Below are 24,904 nucleotides of genomic sequence, written 5' to 3'. Positions count from 1 at the left end.
TAATGATCAGTATTACTGATAGAAGTACACAGTAATGATCAGTACTGATAGAAGTACACAGTAATGATCAGTACTGATAGAAGTACAATGAATTGATCAGTATTATCGATAAAAGAACACAGTAATGATGAGTACTACTGATAGAAGTACACAGTAATAATCAGTACTGATAGAAGTACACAGTAATGATAAGTATTATTGATGGAAGTACACAGTAATGATGAGTACTACCGATAGAAGTACACAGTAATGATGAGTACTGATAGAAGTACACAGTAATGATCAGTACCGATAGAAGAACACAGTAATGATGAGTACTGATAGAAGTACACAGTAATGATCAGTACTACCAATAGAAGTACACAGTAATGATGAGTACTGATAGAAATACACAGTAATGATAAGTATTATTGATAGAAGTACATAGTAATGATGAGTACTACCGATAAAAGTACACAGTAATGATCAGTACTATCGATAGAAGTACACAGTAATGATCAGTACCGATAGAAGTACACAGTAATGATCAGTACTGATAGAAGTACACAGTAATGATGAGTACTGATAGAAGTACACAGTAATGATCAGTACTGATAGAAGTACACAATAATGATCAGTACTGATAGAAGTACACAGTAATGATCAGTATTGATAGAAGTACACAGTAATGATGAGTACTGATAGAAGTACACAGTAATGATCAGTACCGATAGAAGTACACAGTAATGATCAGTACTGATAGAAGTACACAGTAATGATGAGTACTGATAGAAGTACACAGTAATGATCAGTACTGATAGAAGTACACAGTAATGATCAGTATTGATAGAAGTACACAGTAATGATGAGTACTGATAGAAGTACACAGTAATGATCAGTACTGATAGAAGTATACAGTAATGATGAGTACTGATAGAAGTACACAGTAATGATCAGTACTGATAGAAGTACACAGTAATGATCAGTACTGATAGAAGTACACAGTAATGATGAGTACTGATAGAAGTACACAGTAATGATCAGTACTACTGATAGAAGTACACAGTAATGATCAGTACTATCGATAGAAGTACACAGTAATGATCAGTACCGATAGAAGTACACAGTAATGATGAGTACTGATAGAAGTACACAGTAATGATCAGTATTATTGATAGAAGTACACAGTAATGATCAGTACTGATAGAAGTACACAGTAATGATGAGTACTGATAGAAGTACACAGTAATGATCAGTATTATTGATAGAAGTACACAGTAATGATCAGTACTGATAGAAGTACACAGTAATGACCAGTACTGATAGAAGTACACAGTAATGATCAGTACTGATAGAAGTACACAGTAATGATCAGTACTACTGATAGAAGTACAGAGTAATGATCAGTACTACTGATATTATTCCTCGTGTCACAATCGAATAAACAAGTAAAATATTCAAGCAGCAGTGTATATTTACACTGTATAGTGTTTTTGTCTTTGAGAACACTACGAAATAGGTATTGCGTGTATGTTTCTAGGGACCACACACACCTTTGAAATGGGTGTGAAATGAAATGAACAGATGCACGTGGTGAAACAGATTAATCGTGATAATGCTTTTGTTTCGTCATACAAATATGTTTTCATCAATCTATGATTTGATATGTAAAAATGTATTAATTTGAGACGTAAATATCTAGTATGCATATGTTTTACATATGTATATGCTACAGATTCCAAACACCTTTTAGCTTTGAAATTACATAACTTTTTCAAATCAGCAACATTAAAACGCACGATAGATGAAAAACTGGACTTTTTGACATTACAGATACATGATTCTTTATCAAAAACTATTCTGATCTTACTTACAAGTATGCTGAATTTTATAACAAAACGATGATGGAATTCCTACATGACAAATTTTACGTAGTCTATGGGGATGAGGTCCTCTCATAATCTGCTGGAATTCCCATGGGCACGAATTGTGATCCTCTATTACCTGACTGGTTGTTGTATTCTTATGAGGCAAAATGTATTCAGAACCTTTCAAATGAAAGGGAATATCTTGCTGTGGTCTTCAACTCAACATTTTGATGACGTTATACTTACTTTCATTCAATATATCTCAGTGGTCTCGAAATGAAAGGCATAACAGTCTTCCATATCTTTCTTTTATTGAACATTCACGGCAAACTAACAACTCAACACAAACGACGTGATTTGGCTTCACCACTGTCAACTCCCCATATTTATATTACATATAAAATACAACCTGTCCTTAGGTCGAATGCTGTCGGATGTGTTTCATACGAATTTTTAGGTTGTTGACTCGGACTAAGAATCACTTTGTTTACCTGATCAATATATAGGGCTTACTATTGGTGTGACCGGTCAACAGGGGATACTTGCTCCTCCTAGGCTCCTAATCCTACGTTTGGTATATTCAGGAGTTCATTTGCCCTTCTCTCAGTTTTGTATTCTTTATACGATTTATCACTTTTTCAAACATGTCATTAGGACCGCTGGATGGAACTTGCATACGCAAAATCTTTATTTATGAATAAAAATCATGATAAAACATAACATTACCAATCAAATCTATAATTATAGGAAGATATAAACAATATGATACTATTCCAATCAGTAAAGTGAAAGTGGCATGACTGCATGGTTATTGAATGGCAGAGAACGGTCATTCAGTCACATTTCCCGACTTTTCAGTGGACCGAATGGCACAGTTTCACCCTGTGTATGAATCAGTAGTAATGTAAATATATAGTGGTAGTTGTGCGGTTTTTGGAGGTTTATGATGCAAATAAGGAGAAGGCTTATAAGGCGCTGTTTAAATTGAATAAGTTGATATCTACACATGTTGCTTTTTATGCATATATACAAAATACCACGTGACCAAATCGAATTATAACCATCATAAATTCATAAAAGTAGATGATCATTCTCTCTCTCTCTCTCTCTCTCTCTCTCTCTTGCATATATATTGCATGGATAGATAACCTTCTAACACCATGTAATTGTTAATTGTACCGAATCAACACTGATTTTATTCCTGCTACACTGGTCTGAGTATCAGAAATACTAGAGGAGCCTCTCAGACTTAGGACACGATAACATGTTTATTCTCCCTAGTCACACGACCAAACAAGCCAATCATTTCTTCATGAACTCCTAAACATGATGCATAGGCAGACTAATCAATTCGTGATTACAATCAGAATTAGACACGCCTGATGCACATAAAGTTCAGTTACGATACAATATACATTTCAGAAAAAGAAATATAAATCAGGCAGAATTCTAAGACTGGTGTCTAGGAGAATGTAAAAGTTATGATTCTATACTTTCTTAAAATAAAAAGGAGAGGTATATGAAAATATCTAAAAGCAGAATTAAGTTGCACGTAAAAGATGCACGACTGAATTGAAAAACCGCAAGGCTGTAAAAACTGCGCTCTGCTTTAAAAACTGCAAGGCTGTAAACGTTGCATGGCTGCATGTAAAAAAAAAAAATAAATGCACGGATGTATTAAAAAACATTTCACGGTTGTAAAAACTACACGAAGTGGAAGCGAGCGGAATTTGATCATCCATCAACTGTATCCATTCACCAGGAAGGCAAAATTACGGACAAATTATAATTGCATTTCACTTAAAGGAAACTTATAATCTGTACGTCACCTTATGAATTGATGATGATTCAGTACTGTACAAAGAAGGGCAAGACGTGGGCTGGACGTAGTGTAGCGTTAAAGCGAAACAGAATAAAACAGATTCTTCAATCTCTTCATTCAACATCTCTGGGTCAGCGAACATCTATTGTACAAGATTATTTCAAAGAGACGTGTTTTGTAAAATAAAACGCCGTGATTTCATTGGTTACCGACAAATGATTGACGGCCCTGTCATTCAAGGCAAGGCGTGGCTATGATATAAAATTCATATCAAGATCATTTCCTCTGTCCACTTCTGGCAGAAATCTCGCACTGTTGAAGTCACCGGGTAAGTTTCGCATTAATTTTGAATATCTACTTATATATATATATATATATATATATAATTCCTAAATTGACAACATTAGTAAAACATAAGCGCTTCCATTTTGAATGTACATGATTAAATCATCTGATGATCAAAATGAAAACGCTTATGTATTACTAGCGTGGTCAAGTTTTTTTGCTGGACACAGTGATATAAAGTTGAATATATATATATATATATATATATATATATATATATATATATATATAACGACATGGAAAATATACATGTACATGTACAACATGTATATGCAATTGTCGTAACATGTACGGGAAGACCATTTGTCTCTTCTTCAGGAGAATAAGCTGTTTAAATAGAAACGAAAACTATAAATAAGTTAAGTAAAAACAAAACAAACTAGCACTAAAACTTAACTACAAAGGTCGACAAAGCCCAGAATATCAGCAACATGAAATTATCGAATTAAAAAAGTACGTTCCCAACGATAGATTGTATCTTGTTCAAGGGCGGATCCAAGGGGGGGGGGGGGGGTCCAGATACCCCACTGTCCCCCCCCCCCTTCTTTGGAGTAACTAGCTGCAATAATGTTGACCTCTCCGATTTGTTTGTGTTTGGAGAGGGCTACAACTCCTTAGGATCTCCATAATGGTGCAAATGCGGGAGCGATTCACTCCCGCAACCTTTTCGACCATTCTAAACATTTGCTGACTTTCTTTATGTAAATAAAATATTATTCTATGTTTCTTAGTCAATATATAAATTTAAAACCCGCAGCTTACGATTTGTGAGGCTCTATTCTACCGTTTTCAACAAGTTCGATATATTCCAATTTCTTGATTCATATTTGTACGCCATGTTTGATGTACTGAATTCGAAGTGTCAACTTCCGATTGTCAAGTTATTTGCATATGCCATATAAAGTAGTATTTACATCAATGGACAAGTACGGAGGTGAAAGCTATTTCGTCGGTATCAAAAAGGTTTAGATTTGATATCAAATTAAAAAACGAACAGCAGAGTGTAAATTATTTCTGCAACCATATCATTGTCCTTTCTTTGTCGTAATGGCTCTAGTCTGGATCATCCCGACGTTTGTGGGGGAGTCGGCGTATACACAAACGTCGGGATGATCCAGACTAGCACTATTACGGAGATCCTTTGAAATTGTAGCCCTATCCCGAAAACGTCAGAATAAAAAAAAAATCGGATAGGGCTACATTATTGCAGCTAGGAGTTACCTTTAAATCAGCTTGCTTTTTTTCTAATTAAAATCAGATTCTGGGCATAGCGATAACAATGACTAGAACTTGGGGGGGGGGGGGGGACAAATAAAAAATACAAAACATTTTCATGTATAAAACTGTCTTAAGATCCCCCTAAAATGTTATGTACACACTGGGGTGGGGAGATTGTGAAAAGTAACTAAAAGATAAAGTGTTAGACATCCCCTTCCCTTCACAAATTCCTGGATCCGCCTATGCTTGTTTAACGTCTCTCTCTCTCGATCGATCGATCGATCGAGAATTTTACTAGCACTCATATGGAGACGTCACCAAGACCGGTGAAGGGCTGCTTTAAGCCTTTGCTCGGCGCTTATGGCCATTGAGCAGTGAGGGTTTTAGCGTGCCACACCTACTGTGACACGGGACATTCGTTTTTAAGGTCATCAACACCTGATGCCGAGCGTTTCTCAATGGAACTGTCGCTACCTATTTTAACGACGTAGGTCTGGATTCGAACCATCGGCCTTCTGCATGCGGGGCGAACGCTCTAACCTTCAGACCACCGCGACGGTTCGTCTCAACGAGAGTCAAGACTGAATAAATCAACTATATATCTTTGAAATCAGTCCCATCGAAATGCATTTTACGGCTAAGCAATGACAATTGCTGGGGTTGAAATAATCAAGAAATGGTCACAGATTCTTTGTGAAATAAAGTGTTCTGATGCTGCTAAAATTTCAAAACTGGATTCATTACTATAAAAGGAAAAAAGGTTGAGAAAGAATGAATTTTTATTTTTATTTTTTAAACTCTGCGTGATTAGTTCACAACTTTCAGAACTCCATCTTAATCAAAACATTCCTGCAATTCAACTTCTATTCCATTGACGGAACACGCATTTTTGGCACTGTTTTATTGATGACCTAGAAATGTCCTTATTGAAGGTGAGGGTGACTTATACATTGGTTAATTCATTTCGATTCCTGAGGTCCATAAGACCGTTATTCATTCCAGGTTTGTGGGGAGATAGGAGGATGAGAGAAGATGATTATGCAAAATCAATCTCCACGTTTCTATTGTCTAGTTTATATCCCAGAATACACACACTTATTGCTTAGCTGGTATATCTGTGTTTCGGAATTTGAAGGTTGTTTTGTTTAGTCAAAGGTAGTACTTTTATCCAGAAACAAATTACATTGAAATAAAACTGCATAAGTAAATTACTGACACACAATTGAATGTTGGTGGATGAAAATATACATATATGACCCCAATCGTTTATTACTTACTAGTATACATGTATATAGATTTTAAAGTTTTAGTAAATTTTCAATTGCATAGATATGCCCTCATGCAACGACTTTAGATTTAGTTTGACATCAAAATCGGTATGTGGGGAAAATGCATTCGCAAAAAATCATAAACAGTAAATATATTAGATTTAGAATGCCGGTATAATTTGTTTATAAGACCCACGACTACTTTCATTGTCCCTCATTTTTAGGTGTCACTCCTCTGCCCACGCATCTTCTGTTGATCTCGTTATTGTTTTAAATGACACCTATACTCGATATTAGTCGACATATTTTAATCACGTGTCCTTTTTTGATCATTCAGATGACAAACATGCGGTTCTTCGTGCTACTTGTCCTCGCAGCGTCGGTGTACGGAAATCCCCCTCAGGTCATCAACATAGGTACGAGGTTCATCCCCAGATTTCACAATCAGTACTCCGATCTGGTGGCCAGGATGCTGCAGGCTAGGGGGATGAATGTGTACTCCGTCTACGATTCCCGAATCCGAACTTCACCCTCTGTCATTTCTGGAGGATTCGGCGATTTGGAGGTCTCTGGTTTCCGGACAGGTCTGGACAGGACGTTCGTCCGGAGCTCATCCATTGCGAGAGGGCCAAGCATTACTTACCGTGAATTATTCAGAGATGGCGGTTTAGATAGACCATCCGCCACGCCAGTAGGACCCGCTTTCTCTGCACGTGGACCAGAACTGGATGGGCCAGGTGGAATCGGACCAGATGCACTTGGATTTGATGGAGATGGTGAATTTGGACCCGATGCACCTAGATTTAATGGGCCTGCCACTCTCGGACTATCCACCTCTATAAGATCCGCCCTGCCAAGTCAAGGAGTGGTCGGACCAGAATATGATGGACCTGCCAGATTAGGGCCTGGATTTGATGGAGCTAACGGATTTAGACCTAGATCACGTGAACCAGGACTACCCCCCTCTGGTATCGGACCAGATGCACTAGGATTTGATGGAGATGATGGATTTGGACCCGATGCACCTGGATTTAATGGGCTTAGACTACCTGGATTAGATAGAACTCTTAAATTCGGGCCTGGGCTTGGTAGATCTGTTGTGTCTGGACCAGGACTGGGTGTGTCAGATGCTGTGAGATTTGACGACAATGATGGATTATCTACTCTGTCAGGAAGAGCGGACTTTGGGGACGATTTGTTTACTTCGTCTTCTGACACCTTCGGTTCAAGGCTTGATGGAAGACGGTCTGCCCTCAGTATCTATGATGTTGACTATGCAGGACAAGAAGGATATTCACCACCTTATCTAGGAACCTCGTCATCGTCCAGCAGGATCTATAACGGACTCTCAGACCTTTATTCCGTTGGTATAACTGCACCAAGGAGGTCTAGCGTCAGCTTCCGGTCCGGTTCTTTTCCATCTCTTAGGTCCAGTAGCACCTACTTTAGCAGAGGGCCCAGTATAACTTACGGACCAAGATTGACTAGCCGACGAATCGTAACCTACCCTGGAAGTATCCGTTACAGAAGTAGTTACCCAGCATACGCTAATACTTTACAACGATCCGGCGGACTGCTTGGGGATTTTAGTAGCGCTATCACTTCTGGTGCCCGGTCCACAGGTCGAGCTTTCGGCAACTCTTTGGAGTCACTAACACGAGACTATTCAAACTATCTTAAGTCTGTTTAGGCTCTCAAAACAAGGTAACTATAGCAGATAATTATAGCAGGTAGCTATAGTCTGGAGCTGTAGCAGGTAGGTATAAAATGTAGCTATAGTCTGTAAGTACAGAAGATAACTGAAACAAGATACTATAGAAAGTATTTGTAGCAGATATATAGTAGTTATAGCAGTTACAACTCACATGTAGCTGTAAAAGTACCTATAGCAGTTAGCTATTAACAAAAAGTTATAAAAGTTAACATATAGAAAGTGAAAGTAGCTATAATAGTTAATTATGAAAGTGAAAGTAGCCGTAACATATAATTATGAAAGTAACTATACCAGATAACCGTAGCACTTAAAAGTTAACTATAGCTGTATATGCCATTGATTTTATCACCAAGTAGTGGTAGTTTGCGAATCGAGAAATTGATTGTTTTGAACATGTAAGGTTTTATTTATTGAAAACTGTTCAAATTATCATGATTTTAGGATGTTCATAACACCTATCACACGAGTAGTGCTAAGAAATTCTTATCAAGTATGTAAACGTATGATGCAAACCCTTTTAATGAAAAATACTCGTCTTTATTCAGTATTTTGTTGAGCGGAACCCATCATAAACCACCTCCACGGAAAAATGACCCAATCAGCAGTCTAATAATATCTCTATAGTTACAGTCATTTTTCATGATTAAATCTTTATCATTTCTAACATTTATATATCAAAATTGAGAAAATGTCATCTTGAACCATAGCACAAATCAGCGTAGTATTAACTAACCCATTTTGATATTGACATGAACTACTGGTCGAACATTTCAAAACGGCAGAGGGAAGACAGCCACATATTCTGATCAAATTTGGCACTCGTCCAATGTTATTTTGTTGGCAAACGCTTTCTTCACCTGTTCAATTTCAAGTATCCTAGAAGAAAGATAATTCTAAGTTCCTTTTCAATAAAGAGTTTTCTTAATAATGAGGGATCCGTGCTTAAATATAAAATATGTATCATGAGATGTTTTTAATTTACACTAGACTTGTTCAGATGCGATATTTTGCATACACTTACACTGATAATAGTGTGTCGTGGGTCGTAGTTTGGGTCGTATTTTTTCAAGGGGACATAATTAAATCAGATACAGCAGATATGGGGAAAAACCACTAACCGCTAGCAGATTAAGAAGACATACAATTTCCTCTAATGTTGTAAAATATTTGAACATTGATAATTATATCTATCATTTCTATTGTTAGGAAATACACGGACTCTTTTCATGTATAAGCTCGTGTATCAACATATTTAAAAGAACATAATTGTATTCCTTATAGGAAGTATGAGACTGATCACTGTTCGTTATCTTCACCTTTAATAAGACTATTGGGTCATTTGAGAAAGAGAAAATTTATTTATTTTCTCATTAACGACTCCCGACTCACTGTACCCTGAATATAAACCTACAGAAGAATCTGTAACAGTTTAAGTGATGCACCCCTGGTCCATGCCTTATCGTGCTTTTAGAACTGTCCAGCGAGTACACGTATTAGTAGACAATGGGCGACAGGAACTTGATAGTGACAAGCGTAATCTACATTTCAAGGCGTTTATAAGTGTCAGGTGATCAATTTGCAAAATGTTTATGTCGCATGCTCTATGAACTCGTTTAGCCAGGTGCATCACCAAATTCTTGCTGTCGGTATGTATAATCCTATACTTTATTATTTACACGTGATGGCCCATATTACACTAGTTCGTGATATTTTTCTAATTCTACTATAAACATATTTCCCATGATATGGTGCTTGACCTGCCGGTTCTTCAAAAAAATATTTTGTGCACTTAACGACACCGCACAATTCCATACCGGACTGACCATTTTTGAGTTCCAATCTTTACGATCTTTCCATTGATGTGCCGTACAGATGCACTTGGTGGCCCTTTTCTACATTAACCATTACCAAAGTTTTTCTTTGTGTGGTTTCGGTAGTTCCTTTGTACATTATCCATGCCCCAGGTTTTTTGCTTATTTGATTTTGGTGGTTACTTTCCACCTTAATTGTTTGTTTGTCTTTAATGTTCGCCTCTCACCTTATTTGTTTCCACTGGCTTGATTGTGGTGATCCCTTTCTACCTTATCAACTTCTCCATGTTTTTCAGTGATTGAGTGTTGGTGGTCCTCTTTCATCTTATTTGTTTTCATTGCTTTTCGTTTGTTTGGTTTTTCGGTCGTTCGAATCATCGATCACTCAAGTAATCCAACATAATTACACCTTGTAAAACAGTCAGTCCAAAGTCAGAGCGTACTGCGTAGAGACTTTTAATTTTTTAATTGGACATATGTTACGAAAAGGTCTTCTCGAGCAAAGTCAATTTTGTTTTTACAAAATCTTATGCAAGTATATTATGCATCATGAAAGGTGGAGATAACGAATAGTGATAAATCTCATAACTCCTATACGGGATACAAAATAAAGACTTGGGCAAACACAGACTACTAGATATACCAGAGATGGGATCAGGTGCCTAGGAGGAGTAAGCATCTCCTGTCGACCGGTCATACCCACCGTGAGCCTTATAACATAAGATTCTGATCCAACTGTTGCTTCTAGAAGCAATAACATACAATATAATATAATCTGTCACAATACTATATTCAACAAGAGGACAATATTCCCCATCAATCATACATGTATGGCCTGGATATTATTACTAAGGCAAAATAAATGAATAAGAATTTAAAACCAATTGTGTACCGGTATATAATGCATCTCTTGTGTAAAAATTCAAACCTCTATTGCAATCCCATGGTGTAAAAAACTTGGGCCAACAGACCTCTATTTCAATCGCATGGTGTGAATAAACGTGGGTCCTGAGATATCTATTGTAATCCCATGGTGTGGGTAAACATAGATCCTGAAATATCTATTGCAATTCCATGGTGTGGGAAAACTTGAATCCTAAGATATCTATTATAATCCCATGGTGTGGGTAAACTTGGATCCTGGGATATCTATTGTAATCCCATGGTGTGGATCAACATGGATCCTTATATATGTATTGTAATCCCATGGTGTGGGTAAACTTGGACCCTGAGATATGTATTGTAATCCCATGGTGTGGGTAAACTTAGATCCTGAGACATATATAAACTTGTATCCTGAGACATCTATTGTAATTCCTTGGTGTGGACAAACTTGGATCCTGAGATATGTATTGCAATCCCATGATGTGGGTAAACTTGTATCCACACTACACGAGTACGTTTGCTTAATGTATTATTGCTTATAGGAGTTATGAGATTGATAACTGTTCGTTATCTTCACCTTTCATTTAATAAAGTGTGCCCTTCTATATCTATAGAAGAGGACTTTTGTTTGATTTTTCCACATACACCTGGTGAAAATGTTTCATCCCTATTGTGGTACGGTCCCATGCTGCCCCGAAAGGATCGTGATTTAAATGATACAACGCTCAAAATTATTAGCATGTGTCCACATTTGACTTTTGAGAGGACAATTTCGAACAATTCTAAAATTAAGAGCTTAGAAACTTTAATACGGCGCCATCTTAGACCCACGAGTTATTTGTTTATCCAAAATTGATTCTATTCAGTTTGGGAATAGAACATTAAATTGACAAATTTGACCTTTACTGTTTTTGCTGAGAAAATGTCTATACCTGATAAAAAATATCTGTCTATCCCTACGTCACACTCCTCTCCATTAATATCACCGCCCTGACACCCAGAACACGGACAAACATGACTATGACAATGAACAAACTTGACTCCGTGAACAAAGCGGACTCTGTGAACACGAAAAACTAGGGACCCATTTTACTGAACTACTTACGACAAAGTCGCAAGTCTTAAATTGTGTTACACAGTTATTAGTTTAAATGAATGAATTAAAATGTTTCTGAGGCTTAATTTTCTGTATCATTAATTTTACTATTTTACATGGGAGTGAATGATCTTGCAATAAACAAGAAAATTTCAGTATGTAATGTTGGTCGTAAATCGTAAGTACTTTTGTAAAATGCATCCCCGACTCCGTTACAACAATGACTATGGTGAACGTGTTGACACTATCGATTTTATAAGTGATAAATGTTTTAATTTCTCTCTTTCGCTCGTGTTATCTATTTGTTAGATATTGTGATAAATGTTGTGAGTCTTAATATTGTTATTTGTTTGATTTCAGAACACCGAAAAGGAAGAACTCATTTCTCATATGTACATAGACGCCCGAGGTTGAATAAATTATCATGCATACATTACTGGTAGCACTTTATTTTGAATCATAAGTAATTAAAAAAGCAAAAGAAAACAAGAGGTCTACAGGCCTCATTGGCCACCTGAGTATTAGTTAAAAGTATCACTAGTTCCAAGGGCCATGGAATCCAGAAAAAAAATTCCTGTTCTAAATATCTAAGCTAAATTCTAATATTCAGCAACAGTATAAGATGTGTTCTTTAAAACTTCAATGCCCTGAAATGTGCACACATTGATGACAGGCTTTACATAATACATGTATGATATATGTACTAACATTAAACAATATGACTAATTTGGACCCATTCTAGAATCAAAACCCTGGGGTTGCGACATTCACCATCTTTTTGAAATACCTTTTCTGCTATATTCCTAAATATGCATTTAAAATTTATACGGTATCAGCAAACTTTAAGAAGTCCTTCAAATCATTATAATGATTTTAGCCCCACCCTGAAACAAAACTCTTACCCCTATGATCATAAACTTCACAATTTTGGTAAAGGACTACCTACTCATTCTAAATATTCATTTAGTGTCAAATTAGTATCAATAACACTAAAGCAGATATCGTTTATATGTTTTGCACATATACACTATACAAAGTGTATATAGCAAATTTGGCCCCACCCTGGAGTAAGAAAATCTAACCCGGGGATCCAGAAAGTTACAATTTTGGTAGAGGCCTCTCTGCTCTATATCAATATGCATTTAGTTTTTCTTAACGATATGCAGGTGTAGAGAAGATTTTTGAAAATTGGTCAAATTTGGCAGTTTTTACCCCACCCCTAAGGTCCCGGGGGTGTAGGAGTCATAAAATTTACAATTTATGTCCCTCTTGTCCAAAAGATGCTTCATACCAAATTTGAAAAGGATTGGAGTGGTAGTTATCAAGAAGATAATTTCTACTATTCACACATTTAAAAACCCACCCGATACCAAAATCCTTACTCCTGGGATAATTAAATTTACAATTTTGGTAAAGGACTACCTGTTCTTTCTAAATATCCATTTAGTTTCCATTTAATATCAATAGCACTAAAGAAGATGTAATTCAAGTGTTTTACACATAAACACCACATACATGTACCAAGTTTAGCCTCGCCCTGGGGTCAGGATATCTACATCGAGGACCGAATAATAGAATATAGCGGGACTCCACAAACTGTCGACAATGTACACAGCGAATAACAGAATATAGCGGGACTCCACAAACTGTCGATAATGTACACAGCGAATAACAGAATATAGCGGGACTCTACAAACTGTCGATAATGTACACAGCGAATAACATAATATAGCGGGACTCCACAAACTGTCGATAATGCACGGAGTAAATAACAATATTACAGAATTACACATAAAGATAAACTGTCGATGAACACACAGTAAGTAACAGAATATAGCAGGACTACACACAAACTGTCGATGATGTACACACTACATCACGGACGGTCGATGATCAACACATTCAATTCATGATTTACAGAATTATCACAACTACACAGCATTGCATTGTGCCCTTACTTTTTGGAGCTTGCAGTCGCTTTATAAACGGGAACTCATGGCATCGAGCTTCTGTAGAGAGAAATATACCTATGTACCAGTATCACTTGGAAAAAGACTCCGAAGTTGTTCCGCCGGGTAAAAGATGTTCTGGCGGCTAGGGATTGTTCCTTCGGGTCGATATTGTTCATCCAACTCAAGGTTGACCCCCCTAAGTCGAGGTTGTTCCTTTAGTTCGAGAATTTTTTCAGCTTGAGAAAGTTCCTCCGACTTGAGGTTATTCCTCCAGGTTGGGGTTACTCATCCAGCTAGAGATTGTTTCTCCAGTTCCACTTTGCTCCCCCGGCTTGAATTTGTTCCTTCGCATTGAGAATGTTCTTCTGGCTCGAGGTCATCCGACTCGATGATGTTCTTTCGGCTTGAGAATGTTCCTCGGGCTCGAGGAAATCTCTTCGATAAGAGTTTATTCCTCCAGCTTGGGTTTACTCATCCGGCTAGAGATTGTTTCTCCATTTCCACGTTTCTCCTCTGGTTGTTTCTTCTGGTCCAAGGTTGATCCTTCAGTGCGAAGTTGTTCCTCAGACTCGAGGTTATTCAAGGTAGTTCATCCAGCTCGAGGTAGTTCTTCCAGCTAAAGGTTGTTCCTCCGGCTTGAGGTTGTTCCTCTTGCTCGAGGTTGTTCTGTCGGCTCTAGGTTGTCTTTTCTACCTGAGGTTGTTCCTACATCTCAAGGTTGATGCACAGGCTCGAGATTTTCCCTCTAGTTCGAGTTTGTTCTTCTTCCAACTCAATATTGTTACTCATCTAGAGAATGTTCTGCTGGCTAGAGATAGTTCCTTCTTTAAAGGTTGTTCCTTTTGTTCGATATTGTTCCTCCGACTAGAGGGTGTTCCTCTGTAGAAAAGATACCGGGTATCCGGAACCTTACATTCCCAGGTTCCATTTTACGATAGGTGTGGGACCTTCTTGTTGGACAGATGTACCAACATGTTTATAGACCTAACCCCAATTCATGCATGAATTGACACTGTTATTTCCCCGCCCAAACAATGCTCGTTTGTTTCTAACTTTAACATGGAATGTGCTCGTCGATAAAACAAAGTTTAAGGGGGTAATTACTATAGTTCATACTACATCCACAATCGCTTTATTTTCTTACAGAAGTAGTGGATAAAAAGGTGAAAATGACCAACAGTAATCAATATAATAAATACCATAAAGAATACAAAATTAAAAGTTGGACTAACACGGATCCCTGTAAACGCCAAAGGTAAGATCAGTTGCCTAGGAAGAGCAAGCATTCCCTGTTGACCAGTCACATCCACCGTGAGTCTTACATCTTGATCAGGTCAACGGATTTATCCATATTCAAAATCAATATGTAAAGAATAGCCTAACAATTCTTATGAAACATGTCAGACAGCATTCGATCTAATGACATGTTACAAGTATAATTTGCAAATTAGATCACTATAACGACCACAGAATTTGCATTATGCTGAGTTTAAACGATTCTGTTAAAATCATCATACATCAACTTATTTGTCAGTAAGCTGTCTCGATTCAAAAAATTGATGATAAGCAGAACATGCTCTCGCGTATCTAATCAGTTGAGAGATATAAACACCATAAGCAGGTGTTAATGAAATATTACTCATTAAATATGGAACATTTACAATGGATAGGAAGAAAACATCACGATTATGATAAAGTTAAAGTCATAAAGTTGTGTTGTAAGTCTGCCGTTAACGTCTACGTTCAATAAATATCCAAATACAAGATAATCTTGATATAGAGCATCGAATCGGCCGCTAAAATGCTAACTATTCTAAACTACACGTAGTTCCAAAGAAACACACGTAAATTGTAATATGAAATATTTTATTGAAGTCATGAAAAAATTTGATTTGAATACTCAATTTAAAGAAAAGGAACAATACACGTACTATTATTTATGTAAAAGCACGAAAAATATAAATGTATGAAATACATTGTATCCAACATTTTAGGTTTCAATATTGGATGTGTCACGCTAAAATTGCGACAGAACTTAAATCAATTTAACATCAGCAGGTGTGCCTCAAAAGATCTTAAACTTACATGTACAAGTGCTACAGCATGTACATGTATATCATGGAAGTTCAGAGAAGACATGAAATACGAACGTCCCCCAAGTTTGTCTATTGAAGTATTCAATGAATAGTGAAAGGATAATGAACAATTTTGAATGATTAAAATCAACATAAATGTTTATTGTTAAATAAGGTGAAAGTGAAGTTCACATGACTGACCAGTACAGGATTAGAAATTGACCTTTTTACACTTTAGACCTTTTTTGAAGCGTTATCTGCCCTTGGTAAAAATAATAAAAATCTAATTTTCTAAAAGTAATTAAGTGCAGTAAATTGAATTTATTTCATATTTTCATAAAGAGAAAGTGTATGTAACATTCTACCAAGAGATTTGTATAAAATTTCTATAATTTCTTTGAAAAATATTTTAAATATATTAAAATATTTTTCAAAGAAATCATAAAACATGCTCTTCCCAAAGACTTCAATGTTAAATCAAGCAGTAAACAAAATTCTGAAAATTCCTATGGTGGATTATTCTTATTTGATGAACCATTTAAAATGATACCATGATTACAAAAATCCCACCATCAATCTCCTCGATATCAAATATGATTATTATACAATGAATATCTTAATATACTAGATACACACACATGTAAAGCAGACAGCGTTATCAAACATAATTGGATGAAATTAAAAACTTTATTCCTCAATTAGAATCAGCACGTGTACTTGAAAATTCAGTTTGTTTTACACCAGGTATCAGAATCAGAGTAGTAGTTTCCAAAGTAAATTGTTTCTGGGATTTGTCGTGAGGTTAAAGTGTTGTAAAATCAGATATTGATATTTTGATGTGGGTTTTTTTATTTGGCAAGTTCTGAGATATCTTTATTAAAAGTTCTTTGGAATTTTTGAGAATTACACCACTCCTTGCATATATTGTGGCACAATATGTCTAAAGTTTCTCCTTCACAGCGTTTGGTATAAATCGGTGACCGCAATTAAGAGATAAGCGACGGCTACTATTAATCAGCATGTAATATGGTCCTATTGAAGCCAACGAATTCAGACCGGACGGGATTTCTTGGCATGAATGGGCTTGGTAGAGCATTTACTGGATTCTGCAATATAGCTGTTTTTAACGTTTTTGGAATCCAGGATATGCAAGGAAACTCGTATGACTGTGATACCAAAGGTGTTGGAAACTGAAACATGCATTTTGAAGAATTTCATCTTTGGAAAAGGAATGTGGAGTATAAATTGAATTACCAAATATGAAATTAAAACAAAGTTTGTTTAGAATGACCCTTTCAAAGACAATATTATTACAAGTTTTGTCAGCTGGAATCAATACATAATCCTCAGGTAATATAATTCTTTCATCACTTCTAGTTTGATATAAAACATAAACTGATAGATGATATGTATTGTTTTAATTTGTAAACTTTTCTAATGTCCCTTCTACACTTCCATCCTGACAAAATATCACGTTCTTCCTTTTCATATTTAGCCCATCGCCCGGCATAATCTCTGAGAGGGTTCATAACAGAGATGGATTGAGTTCTGTCACCAACTGAAAGATTGAGGTTGTCTGAATTTCGGACATTTCAAAATAAGTGACTTCAGGTCGTCCTTTTCAACTATATTGACATAACCAGACTGAGTAATGAAATGTCCAGCTGGACTATATCGACATAACCAGACTGAGTAATGAAATGTGCAGCTGGACTATATCGACATAATCAGACTGAGTAATGAAATGTCCAGCTGGACTATATCGACATAATCAGACTGAGTAATGAAATGTCCAGCTGGACTATATCGACATAACCAGACGAGTAATGAAATGTCCAGCTGGACTATATCGGCATCACCAATAATGAAATGTCCAGCTGGACTATAATTGAAATTTGACGTTTCTTTACTTCCGTTGATGACAGAAAGTGACGGCCAACGTTTTTGAATTGTTTAAACCTGAATCTGCATATTGCAACTCAAGATCTATCACTCATACAATTTCAAGTTTTAATCTTCCATCGTTTCTGATATATTTCTTTTAAACATTAAGAGACTCAGACTGTATCAGTCACCTGCCCAAAGGACTACGGAATCCAGAAAAAATTCCTGTCCTGCATATCTAAGCTAATTTAATTTCAATATTTAGCAGCAATACAAAACAAGAGGCCCATGGGCCACATCGCTCACCTGAGTCACCTTGGCCCATATCTGAAGACTTTCCATATATATCTGCATGTAAAACCTTAGTCCCTATTATGGCCCAAACTACCCTTTGCAAACTTAAATCTACACTATGTCAGAAAGCTTTCATGTAAATGTCAACTTCTTTGGCCCAATGGTTCTTGAGAAGAAGATTTTTAAAGCTTTTTCCTATATTTGTATGTAAAACTTTGACCCCCCCCCCCCCACTTGTGGCCCCATCCTACCCCCCGGGGGCCATGATTTGAACAAACTTGAATCTGCACTATGTCAGAAAGTTTTCTTGTAAATATCAGCTTTTCTGACTCAGTGGTTATTGAGAAAGAGATTTTAACTATATATTTGTATGTAAAACTTTGATCCCCCTTGTGGCCCCATCCTACCCCCGGGGGCCATGATTTGAACAAGCTTGAATCTGCACTATGTCAGAAAGTTTTCATGTAAAAATCAGCTTTTCTGGCTCAGTGGTTCTTGAGAAGAAGATTTTTCCTATATATTTGTATGTAAAACTTTGATCCCCTATTGTGGCCCCATCCAACCCCCGGGGCCCATGATTTGAACAAACTTGAATCTGCATTATGTCAGGAAGCTTTCATGTAAATCTCAGCTTTTCTGGCTTAGTGGTTCTTGAGAAGAAGATTTTTAAAGTTTTTCCCTATATATTTGTATGTAAAACTTTGATCCCCCCTTGTGGCCCCATCCTACCACCGGGGGCCATGATTTGAACAAACTTAAATCTGCAATATGTCAGGAAGCTTTCAGCTCTTCTGGCCCAGTGGTTCTTGAAAATAAGATTTTTAAATGACCCCACCCTATTTTTGCATTTTTGTGATTATCTCCCCTTTGAAAGGAGCATGGCCCTTCATTTGAACAAACTTGAAAGCCCTTCACCCAAGGATGCTTTTGGCCATGTTTGGTTGAAATTGGCCCAATGGTTCATGAGAAGAAGATGAAAATGTGAAAAGTTTACAGACAGACGGACAGACAGACAGACGGACGCCGGACAAAATGTGATCAAAAAAGCTCACTTGAACCTTCGGTTCAGGTGAGCTAAAAAGGAGAAACAAAGATGCATGTGTTTATGAAACACTCATTCAGATGCCCCTGAATTCAAATTACAACAAAGTGGAACTAGGTTAAAGGTCAAAGTTAAAGTCACAAAATTAAAGATTTTGGTGTCGATGGAAAGGTCTTGCCACAAGAAATACACATACCAAATATGAAGGCTCTACTTCTAATGGCGTAAAAGATATGAACAAAGTTGAAGCTTTTTTTTTTACCACAGACAGACAGATGGACAGACCAAAAACTATATGCAGATTCTGAGGGCATAAAAAATAATAAACAGGAATACCTTGAAAAGTCCAAACCTTTCTCAAATTGGTGCAAACACAAACCTCTAGGTAAAAAACTCTTCTCATGTTAAATCTTTGAAACTCAAAATCTGTTTACTGTAAACCAATTTTTATTCACATGCGAGAAAATTTCATGAGATTAGCTATAGCCTCATTGTCGTGAATATTTCTCACCGCCAACCAGTCCTTGAATGATGCTTTTTTCAATGAAGAAGGTCTGATCTCGAAAATTTCTTGCCGCGAACCTGTTTACCAAAGTTTAATTTTGAAATAAAGCAGCTGCGAATAAAAGTTGGTTTACAGTAACTTCGTGACCTCTGGAGGTCACCAAGACCCGCTTTTTATTAGTATTGCCCCGAATATTGCATACAGGATTGTGTTATCTCTGTATAAATGTTGCCCTCTATGTTCTACAGGTGTTTTATAGGTTCTAATTAAAATGATACTTGCACATCATTCATTAAAATTGAAGACACTTTGATCAACTTCAAACAATGTTCTACCTGTAATAAATTTATTACAAGTAAAGGTTTCCTAATTACGTGATAAAATGGATTGCAACTGTTTTTATTACCAAAGTTGAAATCAAATTACAATATTGAATACACAAGAACTTCCTATTACATTGTACAACAGAGGATGAGCTATATTTAACATATATCTACAGATGGATTTTATTTCACTTTATCTCATTTAAATTTCCCCCTCTTTTAGTGCACACTGTAGAATCTTAGAGTCACAATATCTAACAGTATACAAAATGGACATCATATAAAAAGCATGGAATTTAAAACTGTATAAGAATGAATTTCCTAAAAAAAACAAAACTGGAAATAACGAGAAGTGAATGAAAACTTAATAATTTAATCTTGACTAATGATAATAGCAATGAAGAGAAATGATTCAATTGTGTTAAAGCACCAAAAACAAAATCAGAAGAATTCACAAAATCAATTTGTTATTGCTAGTCAACATTAGAAGAATTCACAAAATCGCTTTGTTATTGCTAGTCAACATTAGAAGAATTCACAAAATCAATTTCTTATTGCTAGTCAACATTAGAAGAATTCACAAAATCGCTTTGTTATTGCTAGTCAACATTAGAAGAATTCAAGATATCACTTTGCTACAGGTTCTCTAACAGAAAAATAGCACCATAGATCATAAATGTCAAAGTTGTAAGAATTAAACTAAGTTCGTGAATCCACTCTGCTATTGTTGGCCAGAGTCTTCTCCAATGCCTTATATCTCACAGTCATCTCCTTATATATCTGAAAACATCACAATAAAAAATGGATGTACATGTGTATATGATTTAAAATGCATAAAGATTAGTCATTCAAACTTATCCATAAATCTTCAGAAGAATTCTGCTACCAGTACTAGGATAAAGCATTAAATGCCGATAAGTACTAATAAAAATGAAGTATCAAATATTCATTCTACTGGTAGTACTAGGATGACCCAATACAGTAAAACTCTGATATAGCGAATTTCTGGGAACCCTCAATAAAAATTCTCTATAAGCGTAATTCGCTATACGTTTATAGCGAATTCATAATTCAAATATAACGAATTTGTTATATAACTGATTTGTTCTACATGTATATCAATTGTAGAAGAAAGCTGCAATCGATATACTTACGCTTGTATCATCTTTAAATGAAATGAAGCCTATATATTTTCGAGAAGAAATATTTTTATACAAGAAATATACACATTGATTTATATATGATAATTTATCTTGATGGATTATTATGTTATGCAAGAACATGTCGAGAGAGAAATGTCAACAAAATTTTGCGCGATACATACATGTACAGTCTATTGAAATTGTCATTTACTTGTTGCTTTACACAAATAAAGGAGTGTACAATAAAATAAATGGAGTCAAACTTCAAATTTAATTAACGAGAATAGTAAACAATACCGACAATATATTTCCTAAACGTATGTGTAAGTATTAATTGTTTTGCGTTAACAACCTTTTTGGAAAAAATACAAACAGAAATTTTGTAATAAGTGTGGATTCTTTATGTCAATGGAAAACGATTGTTAAAAATCACAAAGAGTTTAAAATGGAAAAAATAAATTCGTTATAAAAGGTGATTTTTATGTTCATTTTTAATTCAAGGAGAATAGGAATTTACTTCGTTATATCCGTAAATTCGCCATATCCGTGTTCGTTATAGACGCAGATTTTTATACAGAATATATAAAGAATTTGCCGGGGAAATCGTTTTCACTTCGCTATAGCTGTAATTTCGCTATATCCCGTGTTCGCTATATTCGAGCTTTACTGTAGTTTGTTTTCTTCTGATTCAGCACAAATGTTGGCATGAAGTGCTCATTAGTGTGAGAGGAAGTTGGAGGACCCCTGAGAAAACCTACATGTCTGAGTGGGCAACCACCATACCCGCCCATAAAAAACCTACATGTCTGAGTGGGCAACCACCATACCCACCCATAAAAAAACCTACATGTCTGAGTGGGCAACCACCATACCCGCCCATAAAAAACCTACATGTCTGAGTGGGCAACCACCATACCCACCCATAAAAAAACCTACATGTCTGAGTGGGCAACCACCATACCCACCCATAAAAAACCTACATGTCTGAGTGGCTGCAACCACTATACTTGCCCATGAAAAACTTATATGTCTGAGTGGGCAACCACCATACCCACCCATAAAAAACCCACTGTTGATAACAATGATTGACATGGGATTGCAAAGGTGACCACCATATCCGCCCATAAAAAAACTACTGTCGATAAAGAGGATTAATGCGAGGTCACAAAAGCAACCATCATACTCGCCTATAAAAATATCCACTGTCTATAATGAGGATTGACATGGAATCATAAAGGCAATCACCATACCCATCAATAAAAAATACAAGAGACCCATGGGCCACATCGCTCACCTGAGTCACCTTGGCCCTTATCTGAAAACTTTCCATATATATATATATTTCATGTTAAACCTTAGTCCATGTTGTGGCCCCAACCTACCCCTGGAGGCCATGATTTTTAAAAACTTGAATCTGCACTATGTCAGGAAGCTTTTATGTACATCTCAGCTCTTATGGCCCATTGATTCTTGAGAAGGAAGATTTATCTATATATTTCTATGTAAAACATTGATCCACTATTGTGGCCCCAACCTACCCCCGGGGGCCATGATTTGAACAAAATTGAATCTGCACTATGTCAGGAAGCTTTTATGTAAATCTCAGCTCTTCTGGCTCAGTGGTTCTTGAGAAGGAAGATTTTTAAAGATTTTCTCTGTATATTTTTATTTAAAACTTTGATCCCCTATTGTGTCCCCAACCTATCCCCGGGGGGCATGATTTGAGCAAACTTGAATCTGCAGTATGTCAGGAAGCTTTTATGTAAATGTCAGCTCCTCTGGCCCAGTGGTTCTTAAGAAGAAGATTTTTAAATGACCCTACCTAATTTTGCATTGGTGAGTACCTCCCCTTTGAAGGGGGCATGACCCTTCATTTGAACAAACTTGAAAGCCCTTTACCCAAGAATGCTTTTGGCCAAGTTTGGTTGAAATTGACCTAGTGGTTCTGGAGAAGAAGATGAAAATGTGAAAAGTTTATGACGCCGACAGACAAATTTTAATCAGAAAAGCTCACTTGAACCTTTAGCTCAGGTGAGCTAAAAACCAACTGTCAATAACAATGATTGATATGGGATCGCAAAAGTGACCCCCATACCATTTCCCATGCAAATTTCAAGATATTTTATTTGATATTGTTTGGTTAATCATACATATCTGGTTATGGGCCATGGATAAATGTGCTCTCTATCTTTTTTCATGCTAAAATGGATTGAAAATGTTCATGTCTTTTCCTACTTTCAGTGGCAGATTTACGGGGGTGGGGGGTGGTGGGGTGGGGGGGGGGTGGGGTGGGGGAGTGTGTGTGCAACCAGTGCACACACACCCCTAAAATTTTCAAATTTAAGGTAAATCGTGGTATTTTGTTTAGAAAAATGTACTAAACGATACAAGAAGCAATGATTCCTTCCACTCCCAGAGAAATAAATGACAAAATCTTTTGATTTCTTGAATGACTTCATTGGAAGAACTTAATTTTTTCCAAAAACCCTTAAAATTTGCGTCATTTTATTAATTTCACCTGATTAGAAATGATAGAAAATAGTACAAATAACTGAATAGGAGACATATTTCAAGCCCTATAAAATCTGTAAAATCCAGGAGCCTCCGGGGACTTCGCCCCTAGGCCCCCACCAGGGTTGGACCCAGACCCCTGCCTCATAAAGTGGCGCCCCCGTAACTACAATTCATGGATCCGCCCCTGACTTTGGCATGGAAACGGGGAAAATTCACCTGTTTGTGACATCACAGTTGGGACTAGAGAGTTAAATGATAATGTGTGCATTTCGGTCTGAAAAGTAGTATACAATATACCATGTTTTCCTATCTGGGAACTTTTTAAAAACACAACAAAAACAAGTGAATGTGTACCCCCTTCTTTATTCTACATGCAACATTCCGAAGAGCCGGGCAGTATACATGGATATGTATATTACTATTAGGAGTGACCATAAAGATAGAGGGCTCTCAATTTGAATTGCATTACGACACTGACATACATTCTGGCATATCAAACACTTGTTCATCTATTTACATAAATCTACAAACTTCAGCAAGACCTTAGTTTCACACCAGTACATGTAAGACAGGCCTTGTAGATTTATATAGGCAAGTAGAAATTTCTCCTAGTGATCAATACAGTATCAATGAACAATATATCAATAAACATAATCATTTACTTAATATTGTGTTGATAAGATAATCATTAATATTTATGGTCTTGATGAAATTACAGCCAATTTGATTGGCTGAAATTAAAATTCGTTTGATTTCTGCATCAAAGAAAACCTTATTTTGACTTCATGTTGTGTATTGATACGTCGCAAGAATTTAAAAACAAAATCATGTTTTATCTATATCTAAACTCAATGTTTTAAAATATCTAAATGAAGTGAATCTTACAATTCTTTTCAGGTATCAAAGGAGAAAATTGGACGGAAAACTTCATCAATACATGTACTGCATGCACTGATTAACATAATCAATGTAAACATAAACAATATTGAATGTGTAAATTAACATAAGCAATATTATGCTAATCAACATAAACACTATTGTGCTAATTCACATCAACACTATTGTGCTAATTCACATCAACACTATTGTGCTAATAAATGTCATAATCAATATTTTGCAGATATACATAAGCAACAGATAATAAATATTATGCACATTAAATTTTCA

General features: G+C 36.3%; 3 protein-coding genes across 49 annotated transcripts in view; 1 reads left to right on the top strand and 2 right to left on the bottom strand.

The window, feature by feature from the left end:
• LOC125659436 (leucine-rich repeat-containing protein 15-like) overlaps nucleotides 1-24,904 on the bottom strand; it is a 615,079-nt gene that overhangs the window by 116,367 nt on the left and 473,808 nt on the right. The window lies entirely within an intron of this gene.
• On the top strand, nucleotides 3,794-24,898 carry LOC130046396 (spidroin-2-like). 2 transcript variants are annotated; one of them, XM_056149092.1, is made up of 3 exons: nucleotides 3,794-3,997; nucleotides 6,838-8,204; nucleotides 12,367-12,442. In XM_056149092.1, exon 2 carries the CDS (start codon nucleotides 6,838-6,840, stop codon nucleotides 8,188-8,190), a length of 1,353 nt encoding a protein of 450 aa, XP_056005067.1. In that variant the 5' UTR covers nucleotides 3,794-3,997; the 3' UTR covers nucleotides 8,191-8,204; nucleotides 12,367-12,442. The 2 variants fall into 2 exon arrangements, with proteins under 2 accessions (XP_056005067.1, XP_048747060.2); XM_048891103.2 differs by lacking the exon at nucleotides 12,367-12,442 and adding an exon at nucleotides 24,635-24,898 and having other exon boundaries at nucleotides 3,857-3,997.
• The window catches only part of LOC125659430 (xylulose kinase-like), a 43,362-nt gene continuing 38,599 nt past the window's right edge, over nucleotides 20,142-24,904 (bottom strand). For all 3 annotated transcript variants that reach the window (XM_048891099.2, XM_048891100.2, XM_048891101.2), the window contains one exon: nucleotides 20,142-20,861. In XM_048891099.2, the coding sequence (XP_048747056.1) occupies nucleotides 20,781-20,861 (81 nt within the window). In that variant the 3' untranslated portion in view covers nucleotides 20,142-20,780. The remainder of the gene's footprint in view (nucleotides 20,862-24,904) is intronic.

Source organism: Ostrea edulis, chromosome 9 (genome assembly GCF_947568905.1).
Source record: "Ostrea edulis chromosome 9, xbOstEdul1.1, whole genome shotgun sequence".
Classification (NCBI taxonomy): Eukaryota; Metazoa; Mollusca; class Bivalvia; order Ostreida; family Ostreidae; genus Ostrea; species Ostrea edulis.
Note: the sequence above shows the minus strand (reverse complement) of the source record. Positions and strands in the feature narration are given on the sequence as shown.